Below are 21,802 nucleotides of genomic sequence, written 5' to 3'. Positions count from 1 at the left end.
TCCGGTCTCCTGTGACTCAGTCACAGAACCAGCATCTGTAGTTCTTTTAAATATTATTTTGCCATCAGCTTAAAGATGTTGCTGAAACTATAGGATGTCAACAGTACAGCACACTACAGGTCGTTCAGCCTGTGATGTTGTACTTTAACTTCCACTAAGATCAATCTAACCCTTCTCTCTGTTTTTTTTCATCCATGTTTCTATCTAAAAGTCTCTTAATGTTCCTTTGGGTGCACCAAATATTATAGACAAGGTGAGCTTGGTAATTGGAAATGCTCAGATCTTTAGGCAGCTGTAGACAAACATCCAACTGATGTGAGATGAGAGATGGGTTCTGCACCTCTGCTTTTGGATAATGATCTCCTCGCTTTGTAATGACGGAATAGTCAACCGGTCAAAAAGAGGAAAATATAAATTGTAATTATTCAACATAGAAATACACATCTCCAGACAGGTATTTCAAGGCTGGTTAAAAAGTAAACTTGCTTATATTCTCTTTGACTAAAGAAACTTCATGCAAATACAGCACTACAAAAGTAAAATAAAAAAATCTCATTACTCTGTTAGCAATGACAGATGTATAACTCAGATATAGTGTGCTTTTTTAAAATCAATCCTCCCAAAGACTACTCTAATAAATTATAAAAATCAGAAGCAATGCTCATTGGAAACATAATAAAACTGTGTACAATGCATGTAAAAGATATTCACAGTTATTGCAACACCACACACTTAGACACTGAGTTTTGTTCCCAGTCTGCCCTCCAGACAGTATTCCACAACTAGGCCCAGCACACATTACATTGTTCAATAAAAACACGTATGACATGGTCCAGGATTAAAACAAAGGTAGCCCTTAAGGCTAGCCCAAAAAGTACACTGAAGTATGGTGAGGAGTTAAAAGCAACATAAAATTAATTCTCCACTGTACCATCAAGTAGCTGATGAAGTAATGCAGAGTATGTTGTGGAGAGTCTTGACAAATGGGCAAGTGAACTAGGAGCAGGAATCAGTTGTGAGCCCCTTTCAACATGTTCTATCATTCAGTGAAATTATGGCCAGTCCGATACTGAGCATTTTTCTACATAATTTCCCAAATCCTTGATTAACCTATGTTCCAAAAACCTGAATTTCACAGTCTTGGAAACATTCATTGAACTTGACACTGGAGCAAGAATTGAAATTGAAGAAATTTATGTGTCTCTGGAAAGAAATTCCACCTCATTTCTATTTTAAATGGATGAACCCTCATAACAAATCTATGCCCTATTAACAGGTTTGGAACATCAGGGAATAGGTAGTAAATACAACAATCACAACACTAATGGATGAAATGAAAAGCTATTTGTCAGCGCTGAGGAAGCCTTTGTCTCTCCCGGTCACAACAGTACGCTGTTGATCATCGTTCATTTCAGCAGGTCCTTGCTGGTTACTCAGAGGTTTGCTGTAATTCTTCTTCCTCCAGAAGCCAATTCCAATGATGATCCCGAGGAGAATGAGTGGAATGATTGCAACTCCAGCCACAGGCACTGTCTTTGTATCTTTCTTTGTTGTCCTCTCTGTGGATACATAGAGAATATTTCAATTTTTTTGATAACCACTTTGTAACATTTTATTATCTGCATTAAACTTGTACTGTTCACATCAAGTTATAATGTAATTTAGACATAAATACAGAAAATATAGAAACATACAAAATCTACAGCAGAATACAGGCCTTTCGGCCCACTATGCTGTGCCAAACATGTACTTACTTAGAAACTACCTAAGGTTACCCATAGCCCTCTATTTTTCTCAGCTCCAAGTACCTATCCAAGAATGTCCATGATCTTCTGCAGAGCTATGTTTAAAATAAATCAATGTAAAAACTTTTAAGTTCATATTAACATTGAGACATCATTTACAACTTTGGGTAGGATTGCGGCATGAGCGAAAGTAACTGCTTCTTAGAGGCCAAAAAAAGATATCTTTTTCTTTGTACAATTTGCTTTTAACAATCCAAAGACAATTCTACTCCAAGAATTTTGAGTACTGCAGGGCTTCCATCAGTGAACTACTCATTGATCACAATAGCTGCACTGCTGTTGGAAGTGGAGTAAGCTGAGATATTGAAGGGACCGACTGGATGTGGGAGAAGGAGCCAGTTGAGATATCAGGAAAGGAGGTGATAAAGATGTTAGAGGAGCCAGTTTCAGTATGAAAGAGCTGACCTGGCTGAAGACCGTGTTCCTGTCTGCTACTTGGAAGCATCAGAATTAGTTCAATATAACCGTGGGAGATTGTCTTGGTCATTTCATTTGCAATCACAAGACGCTGATCAACAGTGATAATTTAAGTTGCCACAGGCCTGTTGCCCTTGCCATGATGGAATGGTGGAACAGACCTGATAGGCCAAATGGCCTTTCTCTATAGTCTTATGGTCTAAACCAGAACATCCCAAATATAGCCATCAGCATTTGCCTCGCTGTTGACCTGGCTCCATGGCTGTAGCCTATTGCCAGTCTCTTTATAGAAACATAGAAACAGTGAAAAAACCTACAGCACAATACAGGCACTTTGGCCCACAAAGTTGTGCCGAACATGTCCCTACCTTAGAAATTACGAGGCTTACCTATAACCCTCTATTTTTCTAAGCTCCATGTACATATCCAAAAGTCTCTTAAAGGACCCCATCTTATCCACCTCCACCACGGTTGCTGGCAGTCCATTCCATGGGCTCACCACTCTCTGAATAAAAAACTTATCCCCGACATCTCCTCTGTACCTGCTCCCCAGCATCTTAAACTGGTGTCCTCTTGTGGCAACTATTTCAGCCCTGGGAAAAAGCCTCTGACTATCCACATGATCAATGCCTCTCATCATCTTATACACCTCTATCAGGTCACCTCTCATCCTCCGTCGCTCCAAGGAGAAAAGGCCAAGTTCACTCAACCTATTCTCATAAGGCATGCTCCCCAATCCAGGTAACATCCTTGTAAATCTCCTCTGCACCTTTTCTATGGCTTCCAAATTCTTCCAGCAGTGAGGTGACCAGAACTGAGCACAGTACTCCAAGTGGGGTCTGACCAGGGTCTTATATAGCTGCAACATTACCTCTCAGCTCCTAAATTCAATCCTACGATTGATGAAGGCCAATACACCGTACACCTTGTCAACCACAGAGTCAACCTGTGCAGTTGCTTTGAGCGTTCTATGGACTCGGACCCCAAGATCCCTCTGATCCTCCACACTGCCAAGAGTCTTAACATCAATATTATATTCTGCCATCACATTTGACCTACCAAAATGAACAACGTCACACTTATCTGGGTTGAACTCCATCAGCCACTTCTCAGCCTAGTTTTGCATCCTATCACTGTCCCGTTGTAACCTCTGACAGCCCTCCACACTATCCACAACACCTTCAAGCTTTGTGTCATCAGCAAACTTACTATCCTATTCCTCCACTTCTTCATCCAGGTCATTTATAAAAATCACAAAGAGTAAGGGTCCCAGAACAGATCCCTGAGGCACTCCACTGGTGACCGACCTCCATGCAGAATATGACCCATCTATGACCACTCTTTGCCTTCTATGTGCAAGCCAGTTCTGGATCCACAACGCAATGTCCTCTTGGATCCCATGCCTCCTTACTTTCACAATAAACTTTGCATGGGGTACCTTATCAAATGCCTTGCTGAAATCCATATACACTACATCTACTGCTCTTCCTTCATCAACGTGTTTAGTCACATCCTCAAAAAATTCAATCAGGTTCGTAAGGCACGACCTGCCCTTGACAAAGCCATGTTGATTATTCCTAATTATATTATACATCTCTAAATGTTCATAAATCCTGCCTCTCAGGATCTTCTCCATCAACTTACCAACCACTGAGGTAAGATTTACTGGTCTATAATTTCCTGGGCTATCTCTACTCCCTTTCTTGAATAAAGGAACAACATCCACAACTCTCCAATCCTACGGAACCACTCCCCTCCCCATTGATGGTGCAAAGATCATCGCTGCAGTCTCTGCAATCTCCTCCCTCACATCCCACAGTAGACAGGGGTACATCTCATCCAGTCCCGGCGACTTATCCAACTTGAAGCTTCCGAAAATCTCCAGCACATCCTCTTTCTTAATATCTACATGCTCAAGCTTTTCAGTCCACTGCAAGTCATCACTACAATCACCAAGATCCTTTTCCACAGTGAATACTAAAGTATTCATCAAGTACCTCTTCTATTTCCTTCGGATCCATACACATGTCCTCACTGTCACACTTGATAGGTCTTATTCTTTCATGTCATATCCTTGTGCTCTTCACATACTTGTAGAATGCCTTGCAGTTTTCTTTAATCCTTCCCGCCAAGGCTTTCTCATGGCCCCTTCTGGCTGTCCTAATTTCCTTCTTCAGTTCCTTCCTATTAGCCTTATAATCTCCTAGATGTCTAAAATTACTTAGCTCTTTGAACCTTTTGTAAGCTTTGCTTTTCTTCTTGACTAGATTTATTACAACATTTTTACACCATGGTTCCTGTACCTTACTATAACTTCCCTGTCTCATTGGAACATACCTATGCTGACCTCCACACAAATATCCCCTGAATATTTGCCACACTTCTTCTGTAGTTTTCCCTGAGAACATCTGTTTCCAATTTAAGCCTCCAATTTCCTGCCTGATAATCTCATTACTCCCCTTACTCCAATTAAACGCTTTTCTAACTTGTCTTTTCCTATCTCTCTCCAATGCTATTGCAAAGGAGATAGGATTATGATCACTATCTCCAAAATGCTTTCCTACTGAGAGATCTGACACCTGACCAGGTTCATTTTCCAATACCAAATCAAGTACAGCCTCTCCTCTTGTAAGCTTATCTACATATTGTGTCATGATACCTTCCTGAACAGACCTAACAAACACCACCCCATCTAAACACCTTGATCTAGGGAGATGCCAATCGATATTTGGGAAATTAAAGCCTCCCATCACGACAACTCTGTTATTACTACATCTTTCCAGGATCTGTTTCCCTATCTGTTCCTTGATATCCCTTTTACTACTGGGCAGCCTATAAAAAAACCCAGTAAAGTTATTGACCCCTTCCTGTTTCTAACCTCCACCCACAGAGACTCCATACACAATCCCTCTACAGTGTCCAACTTTTCTGCAGCCGTGACACTATCTCTGATCAACAGTGCCATGCTCCTACTTCTTCTGTCTCCCTCCCTGTCCTTTCTGAAACATCTAAAACCCGGCACTTGAAGGAACTGTTCCTGTTCCTGAACCATCCAAGTCTCTGTAATGGCCACCACATTGTATCTCCAAGTACTGATCCACACTCTAAGCTCATCCACTTTGTTCGCAGCACTCCTTGCATTAAAATAGACACATCTCAAACCTTCGGTCTGAGCGTATCCCTTCTCTATCACCTGCCTATCCTCCCTCTCGCACTGTCTACCAGCTTTCTCTATTTGTCAGCCAACCTCCTCTTCCCCAGTCTCTTCAGTTCAGTTCCCAATCCCCAAAAATTCTAGTTTAAACTCTCCCCAGTAGCCTTAGCAAACCTCCCCACCAGCATATTGGTCCCCCTGGGATTCAAGTGCCACCTGCCCTTTTTGTACAGGTCACACCTGCCCCAAAAGAGGTCCCAATGATCCAGCAATCTGATTCCCTGCCCCCTGCTCCAATCCCTCAGCCACACATTTATCCTACACCTCATTCTATTCCTATTCTCACTGTCGCGTGGCATAGGCAGTAATCCCAAGATTACTACCTTTGTGGTCCTGCTTCTCAACTTTCTTCTTAACTCCCTGTAGTCTTTTTTCAGGACCTCTTCCCTTTTCCTACCTATGTCATTGGTACCAATATGTACCACAACCTCTGGCTGTTCTCCCTCCCACTGCAGGATATCTTGGACACGATCTGAAATATCCCAGACCCTGGCACCTGGGAGGCAAGCTACCATCCTAGTTTTATTCCTGCATCCACAGAATCGCCTGTCTGACCCCCTAACTATAGAGTCCCCTATCACTACTGCCTTCCTCTTCCTTTGCCTACCCTTCTGAGCCACAAGGGCAGACTCTATGCCAGAGGCACATCCACTGTCACTTTCCCCATGTAGGCTGTCCCCGCCGTCAGCACTTAAACAGGAGTACTTATTGTCAAGGGGTACAGCCACAGGGGTACTCTTTAGTACCTGACTCTTCCCCTTCTCCCTCCTGACTGTGACCCACTTGTCTGTCTCCTGTGGCCCCGGTGTGACCAACTGCCTATAACTCCTTTCTATCACCTCCTCGCTCTCCCTGACCAGGCGAGGGTCATCGAACTGCATCTCCAGTTCTCCAACTCAGTCTCTTAGAAGCTGCAGCTCGACACACCTGGTTCAGATATGGCTGTCCAGAAGACTGGGAAACTCCAGGACCTCCCGCATCTGACACCACGCATACTTCCTCCTTTCCACAAATAACACAGGTAAACCTACCTCTACCTACCTACCCTTGTCTGGTGGTGGGATAGAAGACATGGAAGTTGTGTGGCCTTGGGTCTAGTGAGGGCTAGGTTTCAAGCCTTGGGCTTGCCTGCTACTGCAGACCAGGGGAGAACCGTGGCATCTATGCTCGGCTGGGACTTGGCCTCTTCCATTGCTGCTGTTCGCCCATGTTTGAGAGGTGGAATGACAGGCTAGATTGCATGCATCTGCATGCTGCTGGGACACTGTACCATGATTGCCGGACTTTGTCACTGAGGTTCTTGAACTATATACATGTTTTTTTGAATGAATGTGCTTCTTCACTGGCTATGTTGAATCATGTTACTTACTCTTTTGAATGTTTGCTTGCTATCGTGAATGCTTTGTACATTGGCCCCAGAGGAATGCTTTCTCATTCGGCTGTATCTATGTATGGGTTGAATGATGATTAAACTTGATTTGATTTGATTTGAACAGAAACAGTTTTGCTATCACTGGCATAGATGAAGTGAAGTTATCAGCAGCAACACAGCATATAAACATAAAATTGCTTTAATTTACAAAAAAAAAATGCACAGTGCAAAAAAGAAGAATAATGGGATAGTGTTCATGGGTTGATGGACATTTCAGCAATTTGATAGTGGAGGGGAAGGAGATGTTTTTGAATCACTGAGTGTTAGTCTTCAGGATTATGTACCTCATCCCCAATGGTAGGAACAAAAATAGAGCATCTCCGGAGTAATTAAAATTTCAGAGAAACAAACAAGTACCAGAAATATATAGATTAGTGTTCAGTTGTGAAGACAATAAAGATATTTCCTTCTTATGTTTTTGGACTGCAAAGAAATTTGCTAGAACAAATGGAAATAAAGAAGTTTATAACTATAAGACTTCAAAAGCTTTAAGCTCTGTTGACACATTGCAATTCGGTGGTCTCTCTCTCCCTCTTTCCCTCTCTCTCTCCCTCCTTTCTTCCCTCATTCTGTATCTGTCTATCTCTTACATAAACACACACATGGATAAAGTTACAATCAGTTTGTACTGATCAGCTATCTTCAGAACATCAGAAGGGCCCTGGAGAGTGCAGTATGAAATCTTTACAGAACTTATCTGTGAAGCAAGTTCATAGGTTATGAAATAGATGCAGCATACTTTTGCTTGATGTGTCGTTGGGATTAGCTCCCTTTAAGTTCAGAACTTAACTGGATGCCATAGCAAGGTAAGAGTTTGTTTTGTTTTGCTTCCTCTGTTCCTGCATTTAGATTAGATTATGAGGACACTCAGTCCTCGTTTATTGTCATTTAGAAATACATGCATGCATTAAGAAATGATACAATGTTCCTACGGAATGATATCACAAAATAAACTGGACAAACCAAAGACTAACACTGACAAGGCCACATAATTATAACATATAGTTACAGCAGCAGTTAACCATTTGGATGGTTAAGTAGGGTGTTGAATTAGTAAATTACTTTAAAGTCATTTGAGGTCTTTTCAACTTATTGGCTTACTTCATTTCAACTCCAAAAAGAGGACCTGACCAGTGGAATTCAAGACTAAGCTGCCTAATCCTCGTTAAACCAAATTACTTCATCTGTTTTATGTATTAATTCATTGAGTATGGTTGCCCGTCTGTGAGCTAATACGACCACACATTTCTGCAGTCCTCTCCAGGGAATGTGTTGAGATAGAGTCAAAACTTTCTATACAATAGATGGATCTCTGCAGAAAAGAGTATTCAGCAGAGCTCAGAAAAGTGAAGAATATATGTACAGAAGAGATAATCTCATGCTGGCGGAATCAAGAAATTGTAACCGTGCAGACTTGATGAGCTCTAATATACACAGGAAGGAATTCAGGAGAAACATCTTTGGTAGGACAAAGGGAAAGAATGAAAAAATACTTTCAAAAGTATCATTCTTTTAGTCAGGATGAATTTTGCAAGAATGTGGACAAGGACATGAATGAGAATGGGTGAAGGACTATACAAATACTTGGAATAGTGCAGAGTGTGAATATAAACGTGGACTATTTAGATTTTTTTGCCTATTTCATGTAATCTATATTATTCAGTGTAACCAAGCTTCCATTCATTGATTGAGATCAATGACAGTTGTGCTCACTGTGCTTACATTCATAAAGTGAGTTGTCTTGCCATGATTCAGCAGTGTCTCTTCCAGATTCTTCTATCTGCAATTTCTTCTGTCTGCAAGCATAAACAATCCATGTCCTTCTTCATTGCTGCCTGACCCTCAGACCTCTTCCTGCAATACTTTGTTGTTCAATATTCCAGCAGCTGCAGTCAATTTTGTCTGCCTCCCCAGCATCTGTCACTATTCCTGCTTGCCTGTATTTCATGTGCTTATCACCTGTCCTCACTGGCATCCACTTATCACCCCAGCCACCAAGGTGATACTTTCCTCTTGCTGCTGCCATCAGAAGGAAAGTACAGGAGTTTCAGGACTAACATAACCAGGTTCAGGAACAGTTATTACTCCTCAACCATCATTCTCCTGAACCTATAGAATGGTGAAAGGTCTTGATAGAGTGGACGAGAAGGGAATGTTTTCTATGGTGGGAGTGCCTAAGACCAGAGGAAACAGCCTCAAAATAGAGGACCATCCTATTAGAACAGGGATGAGGAGGAATTTCTTTAGCCCAAGGGTGTGAATCTGTAGAACTCGTCACAGACAGCTGTGGAGGCCAAGTCTTTATGCATATTTAAGGCAGAGGTTGATAGATTCTTGATAGGTCAGGGCACAAAGATATATGAGGAGAAGGCAGGAGATTGGGGCTGAGAGGAAAAATGGATCAGCCATGATGAAATGGTGGAGCAGACTCCATGGGCCAAATGGACTAATTCTGTTGCTATATCACATGGTCTTGTGGTCAAAGAGGATGACTTCACTCAACTTTACTTGCCACATTAAAATGTTCCCACAACCAAAGGAATCAATTTCAAGGAATCTTCATCACACGTTCTTGGTACTTATTGTCTGTTTGTTTGTTTATTTATTTATTTATTATTTTTTCTTTCTGTTAGTATTTGCACAGTTTGTTGTCTTCTGCACACTGGCTGAAGGCCATGTTGGTGCAGTCTTTCATTGATTCTGTTACAGTTATTATTCTATTTTGGATTTATTGAGTATTCCCACAAGAAAATAGATCTAATGGTTGAATATAGTGTCATATATGTAGTTTGATAAAGGTTGAGCTAAAATATTAAATCTCCATTTCGCTCCACAGATACTACTTGACCAATCGAATTCCCCCAACAACTTGTTTGTTACCCTACATTCTAGTATCTGTATTCTCTTACGTCTTCACAATTCAGTAGTGGATTTGTCCAGATAGGAACTAATCTAAGTGACCCAAACTATGAGTAATGTCAGATTATTATAGTGCAGGGCCTCTCTACCAGTACATTTAACACCAAATTAATCCTTTCATAAGTACATAGTGCAATCAATCAATCTATACTATGTGGTAATGTGGAAAACCAGGAATTCTTGGACAGGAGAATTCTGCCACTTCTTCTATGGTCAGTTGAATTATCTTCATCACTCAGTCTGTCTCATCCTGGCTTTTAAATCATCACTGGTTAAAAATGTAGGAGATGGAACGTCTGCAACATCTGAGGCAGGAAATACTTACTGCCATTTTTGGCAGGTAATAAAAAGTAGCTGACTGTTGGTCATAAATCTCATTCACCTGCCCTGACAGATTAGTGAACTTCAGAGGGGACAATACTTTGGGAGTTCTTCACTGCCAGAGTATTTAATATCAAATAGCCTCCCTATCTGCACTTTCAGGGGATATAAGTATTTCACACCTATATACTGAGAAAAGCTTGCTGGTAGCCCTGTTGATATGCATTAAAATTTCAGAAAGAAGACCATTGGCTAGTTATTGTTACATTTTTACCTACAGGAACATGTTGGATGCTGTCATATCAACAGTGTTGAAATGATTTGAGAGGCAGGTCATGACTAGACTGAATTCCTGCCTCAGCAAGGACCTGAACCCATTGCAATTTGTAGGTCGATGGAAGATGCAATCTTAGTGGCTGTCCACATGGCTTTAGACCACCTGGACAATACTAACACCTACCTCAGGGTGCTGTTCATCCACTATAGCTGAGCATTTAATACTATCATTCCCATAATCCTGATTGAGAAGTTGCCTGGGCCTTTGTACCTCCCTCTGCAATTGGATCCTCAACTTCCTAACTGGAAGACCACAATCTTTGTGGATGGTTTTTAGCATATCCTCCTCACTGACAATCAACATCAGCGCACATCAGGGCCGTGTGCTTAGCTCACTGCTCTGCTCTATATACAGATGACTGCATGGATAGGGATAGCTCGAATACCATCTATAAATTTGCTGACGATACAACCATTGTTGGTAGAATCTCAAGAGGGCATACAGGAGTGAGATATGCCAACTAGTGGAGTGGTGTCCCGGCAACAACCTGGCATTCAATGTCAGTAAGACGAAAAAGCTGATTGTGGATTTCAGGAAGGGTAAGATGAAGGAACACATACCAATCCACATAGAGGGATCAGAAGTGGAGAGAGTGAGCAGTTTCAAGTACCTGAGTGTCAAGATCTCTGAGGATCTAACCTGGTCTCAACAAATTGATTAAGTTATAAAGAAGGCATGATGCGGCTATACTTTATTAGGAGTTTGAAGAGATTTGACATGTCAACAAATACACTCAAAAACTTCTATAGATGTACCGTGGAGAGCTTTCTGACAGACTGCATCACTGTCTGGTATGGGGGATGGGGGATGGGGGATGCTACTGCACAGGAGTGAAAGAAGCTGCAGATGGTTGTAAATCTAATCAGCTCCATCTTGGGTACTAGCCTACAAAGCATCCAGGACATCTTCAGGGAGCAGTGTCTCAGAAAAGCAGCATCCAATATTAAACACCTCCAGCACCCAGGGCATGCCCTTTTCTCACTGTTACCATCAGGTAGGAGGTACAGAGCCTGAAGACACACACTCAGTGATTCAGGAACTGCATCTTCCCCTCTGCCATCCAATTCCTAAGCGGACATTGAATCCTTGGACACTACCTCACTGTTTTTAGCATACAGTATTTCTGTTATTTGCAAGTTTTTTTTAATCTACTGTAATTGATTTACTTGTTTATTTATTATTATAATTTTTTTTTTCTCTTCTGGATAATGTATTGAACTGCTGCTGCTAAGTTAACAAATTTTGTGTCGCATGCTGGTGATATTAAACCTGATTCTGATTCTGATTCTATGAGGCAGTAACTAGTCTAGAAGTGCTAATATATTAGGTCAGGAAGCACGGCATCAAGAAAGCAGCATATGTCATCCAATATCCCTGCCATCCGGTTCATGCTTTATTCTTCCTAATAGCATCAGGCAGGAGTTACAGAGCCTGTTGCTCCACACCATAAGGTTGAGGAACAGCTGCTTTCCTTCAGTCATCAGGTTTTTGAATTGAACTGTGCAACCTTAAGCTACTTCAACAACAGAACACTGACCACCTCTCCCATTAGCATAGACTTCCTTCTGATTGTGTTTTTCCTGATTGTCTTGCACAGTCTTTGATTTTTTCTCTTCACTGTCTTGTACAATTTGTAAATTAATCATATTCTGAATGTTGGCTGAATCTATGTGCCCGAGATGCTGCTGCAAGCAGGTATTTCATTGCACCTGTATGTCACTGTACTTCTGTATGTGAAAATAAACTTGACTTGATGTGTATTAACATTCTGTTATTTGTCTGTCATTTCATATTCCACAGAATATCATTATTCCTGACCAATTAGAAATTAAGCAGTACATATGAAAGCATGTGTTTTAAGGCTCTTAATGTATTCTGCATTGTTGCTTGTCCCAAGTGATCAGCCTGAAGCAAGAACAAGGATCTCTGACTTGCCACTTACCCTGTGGTATATTGAGTCCCTGCAGGAGGGTGGCATGCTCGATGTAACAGGAGTATTTTGCCACCTCAGCTTCATTCAGTGTAATCATTTTCATCACCTGATAAGTCCCATCATGGTTGGGTAATACATCACTGGATCCAATCTCGGGGACCCACTCACCATCTCTCAGCCATGAAACATCGATAGCCTGTGGGTAGAACCCTGTGACAAGGCAGGAGAGTCTCAGCGGTTGAAATCCATCACTCCTAATACTGATAAACACTTCAGGGATTGCTACAAATGTAAAGAGTATCAACATCAGTGAAAATATGAAAAAAGAGTTTTAGTTGTGACATCAATTCTACTTCCCCTCTCTTCCAACTAGAGTTTATCTCAGTGTACCCAAAGCACCTTTTCACCAGTGTCACTATTTACTGAGGGTTTGCCTATCCCTGGTGTTGTGGAAGATAGGCCTGGCAGCATTATCCATAACATTCCAGTCTGCTGGACATTGGTACTCTACTTGTCCTTTGTTAAGAACACTTCCAGGTAAACACCTTTGACCACAATTACATCAGATAGTGGTCAGCATGAAATTTCCTTCAGGTACTATGACATAGGGACACTGGATAAGATAATGTTGTTCCCTGACTGTCCAGATCTTCTGGTGGAATGTCTCATTATCAAATCTCACCACTGAGCAATAAGACAGTGCTTGGCTGGCAGTGAGAAGGACTATCTCAGTCAGATACTCTCTGTACAGATGTCATATCATCCCCAACACCTGCTGCTCTCAGGATACCTGTGGTGGGAAGCATCTGGTCACCCACCTTTTTCCAGATTTGCTAGGAGGGAATAGGGAAGAATGCAAAAGTCTCTGTTCTGGTTCATTCCCAGCAGTTGCATAACAGAGGGCTGTCTGATCTACAGAGCGTTTCCAGGGACACATATGAAGAAAGACTCTGCTGAATGATAGCACTAATTATTTTAAGAGATAAGTCAAGAAAAATAACTTTAATTAGAATACTGTTAGAATTACTCGCAATTTAAGCAGCATTCCAGCCAAATGATTTTGCTGCATTTAAATGAGGCAATGTAAGACAATTACAAACTTAACTGGATGCCTTAGCAAGGTAAGAGTCCTTAGATGGGTGCAATCTGTTTTGCTTTTAGATTTGCTCTGTTCCTACATTTAGATTAGATTATGAGGACACTCAGTCCTCAATTATTGTCATTTAGAAATGCATGCATGCATTAAGAAATGGTACAATGTTCCTACAGAGTGATATCACAAAAAAACAGGACAAACCAAAGACCAACACTGACAAGACCACATAATTATAACACATAGTTACAGCAGCAGTTAACCATTTGCATGGTTAAGTAGGGAGTTGAATTAGTAAATTACTTTAAAGTCATTTGAAGTCTTTTCAACTTATTGGCTTACTTAATTTCAACTCCAAAAAGAGGACCTCGCCAGTGGAATTCAAGACTAAGCTGCCTACTCCTCTTTGAGCCAAATTACTTCATCTGTTTTATGTATTAATTCATTTCGTATGGCTGTCTGTCTGTGTGCTAATACGACCACACATCCTGAACTAATATTAACATGCACAATTGGATTGGGTGCTGGTGCAGAATTCATTCCTCATAAGCATTTCTAACCCATCTGCCTTATCTAACGGGTACATTGCCAGCTCCCTCATTGATTTCCTGTCAATGAACAATTGTTTAAGGGACAGCTCTTGATCTCACAATTTACCTCATTGTATTTCACTATATTTTATTCAGAGTTTGAAGAGATTTGATTTGGCACCTAAAACACTCAGAAAACTTCTATAGATGTACTGTGGACAGCATTCTGACAGTCTGCTTCACTGTCTGTTATGGGAGTGCTTCTGCTGAGGACCAAGTACAGCTACAGGACTCTGTAAACTTCTTGAGCTCCATCTTGGGTACCAGCCTCCATAGTATCCAAGTCATCTTCAAAAAGCAGTGCCTCAGGAAGGTGACGCCCACTATTAAGGACCCAATCACCCAGGGACTGCCCTCTTCTCATTGTCATTATCAGGAAGGAGGTACAGAAGACTGGCGGCACACATTCAATGTTGCAGGAACAGCTTTTTTTTCCCTCTGTGATATGATTCCTAATTGAACATTAAACCTATGAACACCAACTTACTTTTTAAAAGTATGCATTATTTCTGCTTTTGCACTATTTTTAATCTATTCAATATACATATATATACTCACTGTAATTGATTTACCTGTTTATTTATTTACTCATTCTTTATCTATTATCATTTGTTGCATTGTACTGTTGCTGCTAACTTATCAAATTTTATGACACATGCCAGTGACAATAAATCTGACTCTGATTCTGATTATGGCCCATACACTTTATTTGTTTATTTGCTCTGCTCTTTCTCTGTAACTGTAACTGCAACAATATATTTTGCATTTCATTCCTTAAGGTTGTCACAGTTGGAGCGGTAGTGGTGATAAGCTCCTACTACCTATTAAATGCTCCCATTGGCATGCATCTCAAATAGTCTCTGATAAACAAATTCTTCTCCTGGCCTTTATGTGGGATAAAGCTAAAATTCCAGCAGAACTGTTTCTACCATCAGGAGAAAGGTGGGTTGTTGGCATCCTAAAACTAGTCACTTTGGCAGATGGAGCTCATCAGCCTTGGTTGACAGCTCACCTAGGAGAATTAAAACTCTGATCTCCAACCTCTGCTGCCTTGTGGCTAGATTCATTCATGGGGAAGGTTTTGGGAGTAAACCGTGAGGAAATATCCAGAGCTGGAGTCCCTAAGGCAATGTGATGTTGAGTTCAAAACTGACTGGCAACTCCTGCAATGCTGTTGGTACCAAGCTGTATCAGTCTCTGCCATTCCTTTAAATTCCTTGAAATTTAAGAGACTGCTAGACAGGTAAATGGAGGAATTTAAGGTGGAGGGTTATATGGGAGGCAGGGTTTGAGGTTCGGCACAACATTGTGGGCCGAAGGGCCTGTACTGTGCTGTACTATTCTATCTTCTATGTTTACAGTTTTGTGTATCACCTAGTCACTTAGAATGCAATATCCATGGTCAAATCCCCAACCAACAGAGGACCTGTATTTTGTATTTGATTAGTTCTTTTCTCTTTATACTATCTCAATATTCTAATGTTTGGGATGATCTGAATGGATGGCAAGCAAAATATTTTTTGTCCAGAGTATGTGACAATAATACTCCAGTTAACAATTACCTGAGGTTTGCCACATTTCTCACCTGGGCTATCTGGAGTATTTCCCCTGTACCCAACATTCAGAGTACCCAGGTATTATACCTCTCTGCCGTAGCGCTTCTTGCCCACACTCAAGATATATCAGCAGCCACTTCACACAGTCTTTCTCCAAGAGAGCTTTGAAGTATTTGTTCATGAGCATGTTGACATTCCACCGATCTGCAAGCACTTGGAACTGTGGATTTAGCACAATCCAACTCATTGTTTCCTTGTCAAAAACACATGCACCTTCGCCATTATAGCCCAGTCTTATGAACCCATCTGTGGAGTTATCATACTTCAATTCACAGCCGCAAACCCCCTGGACAAAGAAATCAGCTGGGACTGAGGGAAGGGTAGGGGGGAAGAGGCAAGTGAAAAATAAACTGATTGGCATGTAGGCATATAAGAAAGTAGAAGCATGAGTATCTCTTCTACTTTGTGCACGTCTACCCTAAACCCATCATCCTGCAGCCCCAGAAGTAATAGGGTTTCTCTTGGCTTCACCTATCACCCCACCTGCCTCCACGTCCAGCACATAATTCTCCATAACTTCCACCATCTCCAACACGATCCCACATCCAAGAATATCTTTCCCTACACCTGTCCCCCTCGACTTTCTGCTTTCCACAGGAATCGCTCCATATGCAACTCCCTTGTCCATTCATCCCTCCCCACCGATCTCCCGCCTGGTACTTATCCTTGCAAGTGGAATAAGTGCTACACTTGCCTCTAAACTTCCTCTCTCACTACCGTTCAGGGCCCTAAACAGTTTTTTTCCAGGAGAAACGACACTTCAACTGTGAGTTTGTTGTGCCCATCTCCTGTGTCCAGCGCTCCCAATGTGGCCTCCCACCCGATGTAGATTGGAAGATTGCTTCGCCGAGCACCTACGCTCCATCCACCAGGAAAATCAGGATCTCCCCATGGCCTCCCATTTTAATTCCACTTTCTATTTCCATTCTGACATTTCAATCCATGGCCTCCTCTGCTGTTGTGTTCAGGACATACTCAGGCTGGAGGAGCAAAACCATGTATTCCGTCTGGGCAGCCTCCAACCTGATGGCATGAACATCGATTTCTCTAACTTTCGGTAATGACCAACCCCCTTACCCCCTTCACCATTTCCCTTCCCCTTTTCCTCACTGACCACACCTTCTCGTCTGCCCGTTGCCTCACTCTGGTGCACCTCACCATTTTCTTTCCTGCATGGCCTTCTATCCTCTCCTATTTGGTTCCCCCTTCTCCAGCCCTGCATCTCTTTCACCAAACAACTTCTCAGCTCTTTACTTCACTCCACCCCCTCCCAGTTTCACCTATCACCTTATGTTTCTCACTCCCCTCCCCCCACCTTTCAACTCTAATTCCACATCTTTTTTTCCTCTAGTCCTGCTGAATGTTCTCAGCCCAAAGCATCAACTGTATTCTTTTCCATAGATGTGGCCTAGCCCACTGAGTTCCACCAGCATTTTGTGTGTGTTGTTTGGATATCCAACATCTGTAGATTTTCTCTTGTTTGAGGATGAGTAGGAACTACTTGAGCCAGCAAAGCATGGCTAATCCGCCCCAGATCTCAGTTCTTCTTTGTTACCTCCACAAGCACTCAACTCCTCACTATTTCAGCATTTTATTCTACATTTAAAAATGTCGAATGGTCCAAGCTTCACACTCACAAGTGTAGAGAGTTCCAGAGAATTCATTGCACTTCAAGAAGAAATACCATAGAGCCTCATTATTAAATTACTGCTCTCTAGCCTTGTAATATTCTCTCCTCATTTAAAATTCTCCCAAGAGTGGAAACTGTTCAACATATAATTACCTACAGATGTACCACATAAATCATCACATCCATTGGTAACACAGCGTGTTATTGTAACTGCTCTGCCCACCAATGCAAGAAGTTGCAGAGTACTTTATGAAAATCTGCCTGCCTTCCATGCACACCTTCTTGAGAAATCAGTCAACATATCAAAGTCACCTCCCATCCTAGTCATTCTCTCTTCTCCCCGCTTCTTCAGGCAGAAGATAACTACTACCAGGCTCAAGGGCAACATCTATCTTGCTCTTAATAGACTCTTGAATGGGCCATAAAGGTAACTCTTGACCTCACCATTTACTTCAAAATAGTCCTTACATCTTATGGTTTGGCTGCACGACACTTACATGTAACTATAGCACAACATTCTGAATTCTGTTATTGTATTTCCCTTTGTTCTAATGCAATCTACTTATGTTCTGAAATAATCTATATGGAAAGCATGCAAAATAAGTTTTTCAATGTAACTCAGTACATGTGAAAATATTAAGCCAATTACACCTTCGTGTATACCCTTGAATTCTTTTTGTTTCAAAAAGTTCACTCCTCATTCTTCTGAATTCCAGTGAGTACCCATCTGGTATTGTTAGCCGTTTATGATTTGACAGCCTTCTAATTCCAGGGATTAGTAAATGCTTCTCTTCTACATCACCTCCAATGCCAGCACATGCAGAAGCAAACACAAATGCACCTTAAATACAGTGACATTTTTCAAACAAGATCTTACTATTAGTGGCTCAATAGAACATATTAGGAAGGCACGGCATTGCAACTAGTAGAGGTAGAACCTTACCCGCTTCTAATTCTGAATGTTTGGAGTTTGTTCCCTCTGCGACCTTGTGAGTACTCCAGTTTCCTCCCATATCCCAATGATAATTTGCGTTCATAGGATAATTGGCTAATGTATACTTGCCCAAATGTTTGGGTAAGTAACAAAAAAGCTGGGAGAGTTGATTAGAGTATGGAAAGAATAAAAATGGGATTAAAGCAAGACTATTGTCATCCTGCCGAAGGGTCTCAGGCAAAAACGTGGACTGTACTCTCATTTGGCAAATCTCACAGTTTAGCATAACCTGTCCTGCAATTATTGTTGCTAAAGTGAAGGGATGTTGATTGTACTCTTTTCCATAGATGCTACCTGGCCTGTTGAGTTTCTCCAGCATTTTGTGTGTGTGTTACTTGGTTTGCAGCAGTGTAGATTCTCTTTTGTTTGCTTTTGCTGTTGATAGTCAGCAGGGGACAGTGGGGTGAAGTGGCAGTTTCCATGCTGTATGACCTGATGGCTCCAGGTTTACATATGGCAGACAGGGACTACCCCCAAATATTAAGTGCCATACTTGGAGAATACTTAACTATTGAGAGAGCAACACTGAAGAAATTCCAGCAACACACACAAGATGCTGGAGGGACTCAGCCGGCTAGGCAGCATCTATGGAAGAAAGTACAGTTGATGTTTCAGGCTGAAACCCTTCAGCAGGACCATATTTTTTTTTCCATAGATGCTTCCTGGCCTGCTGAGTTCCTCCAGCATTTTGTGTGTGTTGCTCAGATTTCTAGCATCTGCAAAGTTTCTCTTGTTTCTGAAGAAATTCTGTTATGTCACAGCTACAATATCAGATGGGCAAAACTGTTGGAGAGGCAATATTGAAGGAGGAAGACAGAGCAGCAGATTAGGACTGTGGGAATGAGGCAACATAGATGGAAAGTACAGGCACTTTGTGGAATTGGACTGAGAGAGATCATTGCAATATCACAGGATCACTGTCAGTACTGAGGGTTGGCTACATTAATAGAACATTATAACTGAGGGAATACTATCAGTGATACAAATGTTCAGATAGAGTCAGGATCCTATCTTTGCATTATTGGGACACAAATAAACCAATGGTTTCTCTTTCACTGCAGTCCAGCTAATGTATATGATCCAATGTAGTGTAGGATTAGGATGTAGGTCTTGCCAGTGCCTGTAATGGGTTTGTACACTTTCCCCATGACCACTTTAGATTCCTTCCACTTTCCAAAAGGGTACCAATTAGGATTAATGAGTTGTGGGCATGTTGTGTTGACACTGAAAGTGTGCTGACATTTGTAGGCTGCCCCAGCACAATTTCCACAGATTTGATGCAAAATAACATATTTCACTGTGTGTTCCACTGCACATGTGACAAATAAAACTGATCGTTTAATCTTAATCCATTCACTCATTGCAGCTGTTGTGACAAAGGCTGGACCTTGTAAGAGACCATCACCTGCTAACTGGGTGTGCAGTGATAAGGAGACATTAAACTAAAAAGATAAGGCTTTGACTTCATGCAAGTCCATCTGTACAGTCATTGGGTTTTGTTAGGTCACTTACCACTGTGCTGTTGGTAAACAATCTCAACATTCCCTCTGATTATCCCATGAAAACCTGCCACTGTGATGGCTATTTCATCCCAGTGTTCACTCGGGAAAGAGTAAGCCATCCACCATTGTCTGGGAACAGCCCTTTGCAGCGTACTGTCAAAGTACACTATCTGCTGGTCATCCAGCGTTGCCACTATGCTATATTCAGTCAGCTCACTCCTTCTGTGGTTCAACAAGTAGTAAAACGCAAGGATGTGAAAATCTGCAATATAGAAACACAAATTAGTGATGCAAAGTGATGTGAAATTAGTTATGTGTCACTCTGGGTTTTCAGCATCTACAGAATCTCTTGTGTTAGTGATGTAAAGACCACAATGCAGAAAGGCATTAATTAATATTAAACCTGATTACAACTTAGGAACATTGGATCCAGGGTATGTCAGGTGGTTCTTAGACCGTGTCCATCAATCATGATTCCACTTCTAAATGATCTGCATTAACATACTATACATTTGCCTGTTTGCAATGTCTCCATCTTGAAAAATCTGTCCATCTTAGTCATTCATGTGTTCATCTATTAAACATTTCTCTGGTTAATGTTTTACAAATTTTACTTTACCCACCACCCCTTCCAAGCCATTAATACTCATTTCAATCCCCTCCCCTTCCCAGTTGCATCCATCCATTCATTTACCTCACCAGCTCTCTCTTTCCCCAGCTGCTCCTGGTTTCATATGTCCTTCACCTCCCTCATAATGGTTCCACAATCATCTTCCTGACTTATCAGATCTCAGCACTTCTATCCATTTTTCTTTATAATTATCAACCTCCATGGTCTTTACCTTAGCCTCACCTCACCTCCCCCTTCCTGGCTTCATCTTTCTTTTCTTTATTGCCTTTCATCCATCATGTAAACAAATCTTGTCTTCTGACTCCATACTCACCCTCCCCTACGCTGAACCTTCTGCCCATTATCTTTTATCTCCAAACTCGCCCTTTGCCCAATACACCATAATGTCTTGCTTCACTAATCTCTGTATCGATCCTTCCTCTTCATTTTATGAGTTATCTCCCTTCTTTCATCACCAATTCCTTTCCCATGACAGATGTTTCTCAAACTGCTCAGTTCTTCCAGCAGACAGTTACTCCAGATTCTGGTACCTACTGTCTCTTGAGTCTCATCAGAATATTAAGATGATATTTGGATATACAGTACTGTGCAAAAGTCTTCAGAAAATATATATACATATATGGTTAATTGTTTGGCATTTATCTGTCTGGAAGGACAATGGGTGATGAGGATCATCATCACAAGCATGTGCGGAAGGTATGGAGATCCTAAGATGCCCAGTCATTAAGGTCACCCTCTCAGCCTCACCAGCATAGTCCAAAGGAAAGTTTATGAAGCAACACTTAGCTTGCACAGGAGAGTTTGGAGATAATCTATCAGAGTTACAGGGAAGTAATCAGTCCTAAATTGCAGAGGTGAGTAGCAGGGTGACTGTCAGGAGAAATAGAAATGTGAATAGGCATTTAGCGCAGAGCATCCCTATGGCCATTCTTTTCAATAATAAGTAAACCACTTTGGATACTGTTGTGGGGCATGACCTCCCAGGAGAATGCCATGGAGACTGGTTTACTGGCACTGAGCATACGTCCATTATGCAGAACTGAAAGAGGGAGAAGAGGGTAGTGGTAATGATAGGGGATTCAACAGTCAGGGAAACAGACAAGAGATTCCATGGAGATGAACAGTACACTAAAATGGTATGTTGCCTCCCTGGTGCCAGGATCATGGATATCTTGTGTCATGTCCACAGCGTTTTGGAGAGGGAGGGAGAGTAGCCAGATGTTTTGGTACATATTGGTACCAGTGACAGAGGAAGGAAAAGAAAAGAGGTCCTGAAAATATAATTTAGAAAGTGGATAAACAGGACCAACAGCATAGTAATTTCTGGATTACAGCTTGTGCCACGCACCAGTGAGGGGAGAAACTGGA

At 41.6% G+C, this 21,802-nt stretch overlaps 1 protein-coding gene across 1 annotated transcript in view; it reads right to left on the bottom strand.

The window, feature by feature from the left end:
• Positions 1 to 1,341: 1,341 nt before the first annotated feature.
• LOC134347305 (major histocompatibility complex class I-related gene protein-like) overlaps positions 1,342 to 21,802 on the bottom strand; it is a 120,494-nt gene continuing 100,033 nt past the window's right edge. Inside the window, exons 4-7 of the mRNA XM_063049703.1 lie at positions 19,814 to 20,065; positions 15,705 to 15,986; positions 12,388 to 12,660; positions 1,342 to 1,559 (exon numbers count right to left, since the gene is read on the bottom strand). Of these exons, the coding sequence (XP_062905773.1) occupies positions 1,342 to 1,559; positions 12,388 to 12,660; positions 15,705 to 15,986; positions 19,814 to 20,065 (1,025 nt within the window). The remainder of the gene's footprint in view (positions 1,560 to 12,387; positions 12,661 to 15,704; positions 15,987 to 19,813; positions 20,066 to 21,802) is intronic.

This window comes from Mobula hypostoma, chromosome 5 (genome assembly GCF_963921235.1).
Source record: "Mobula hypostoma chromosome 5, sMobHyp1.1, whole genome shotgun sequence".
Taxonomy (NCBI): Eukaryota; Metazoa; Chordata; class Chondrichthyes; order Myliobatiformes; family Myliobatidae; genus Mobula; species Mobula hypostoma.
This window is presented reverse-complemented; position numbering and strand designations above follow the sequence as displayed.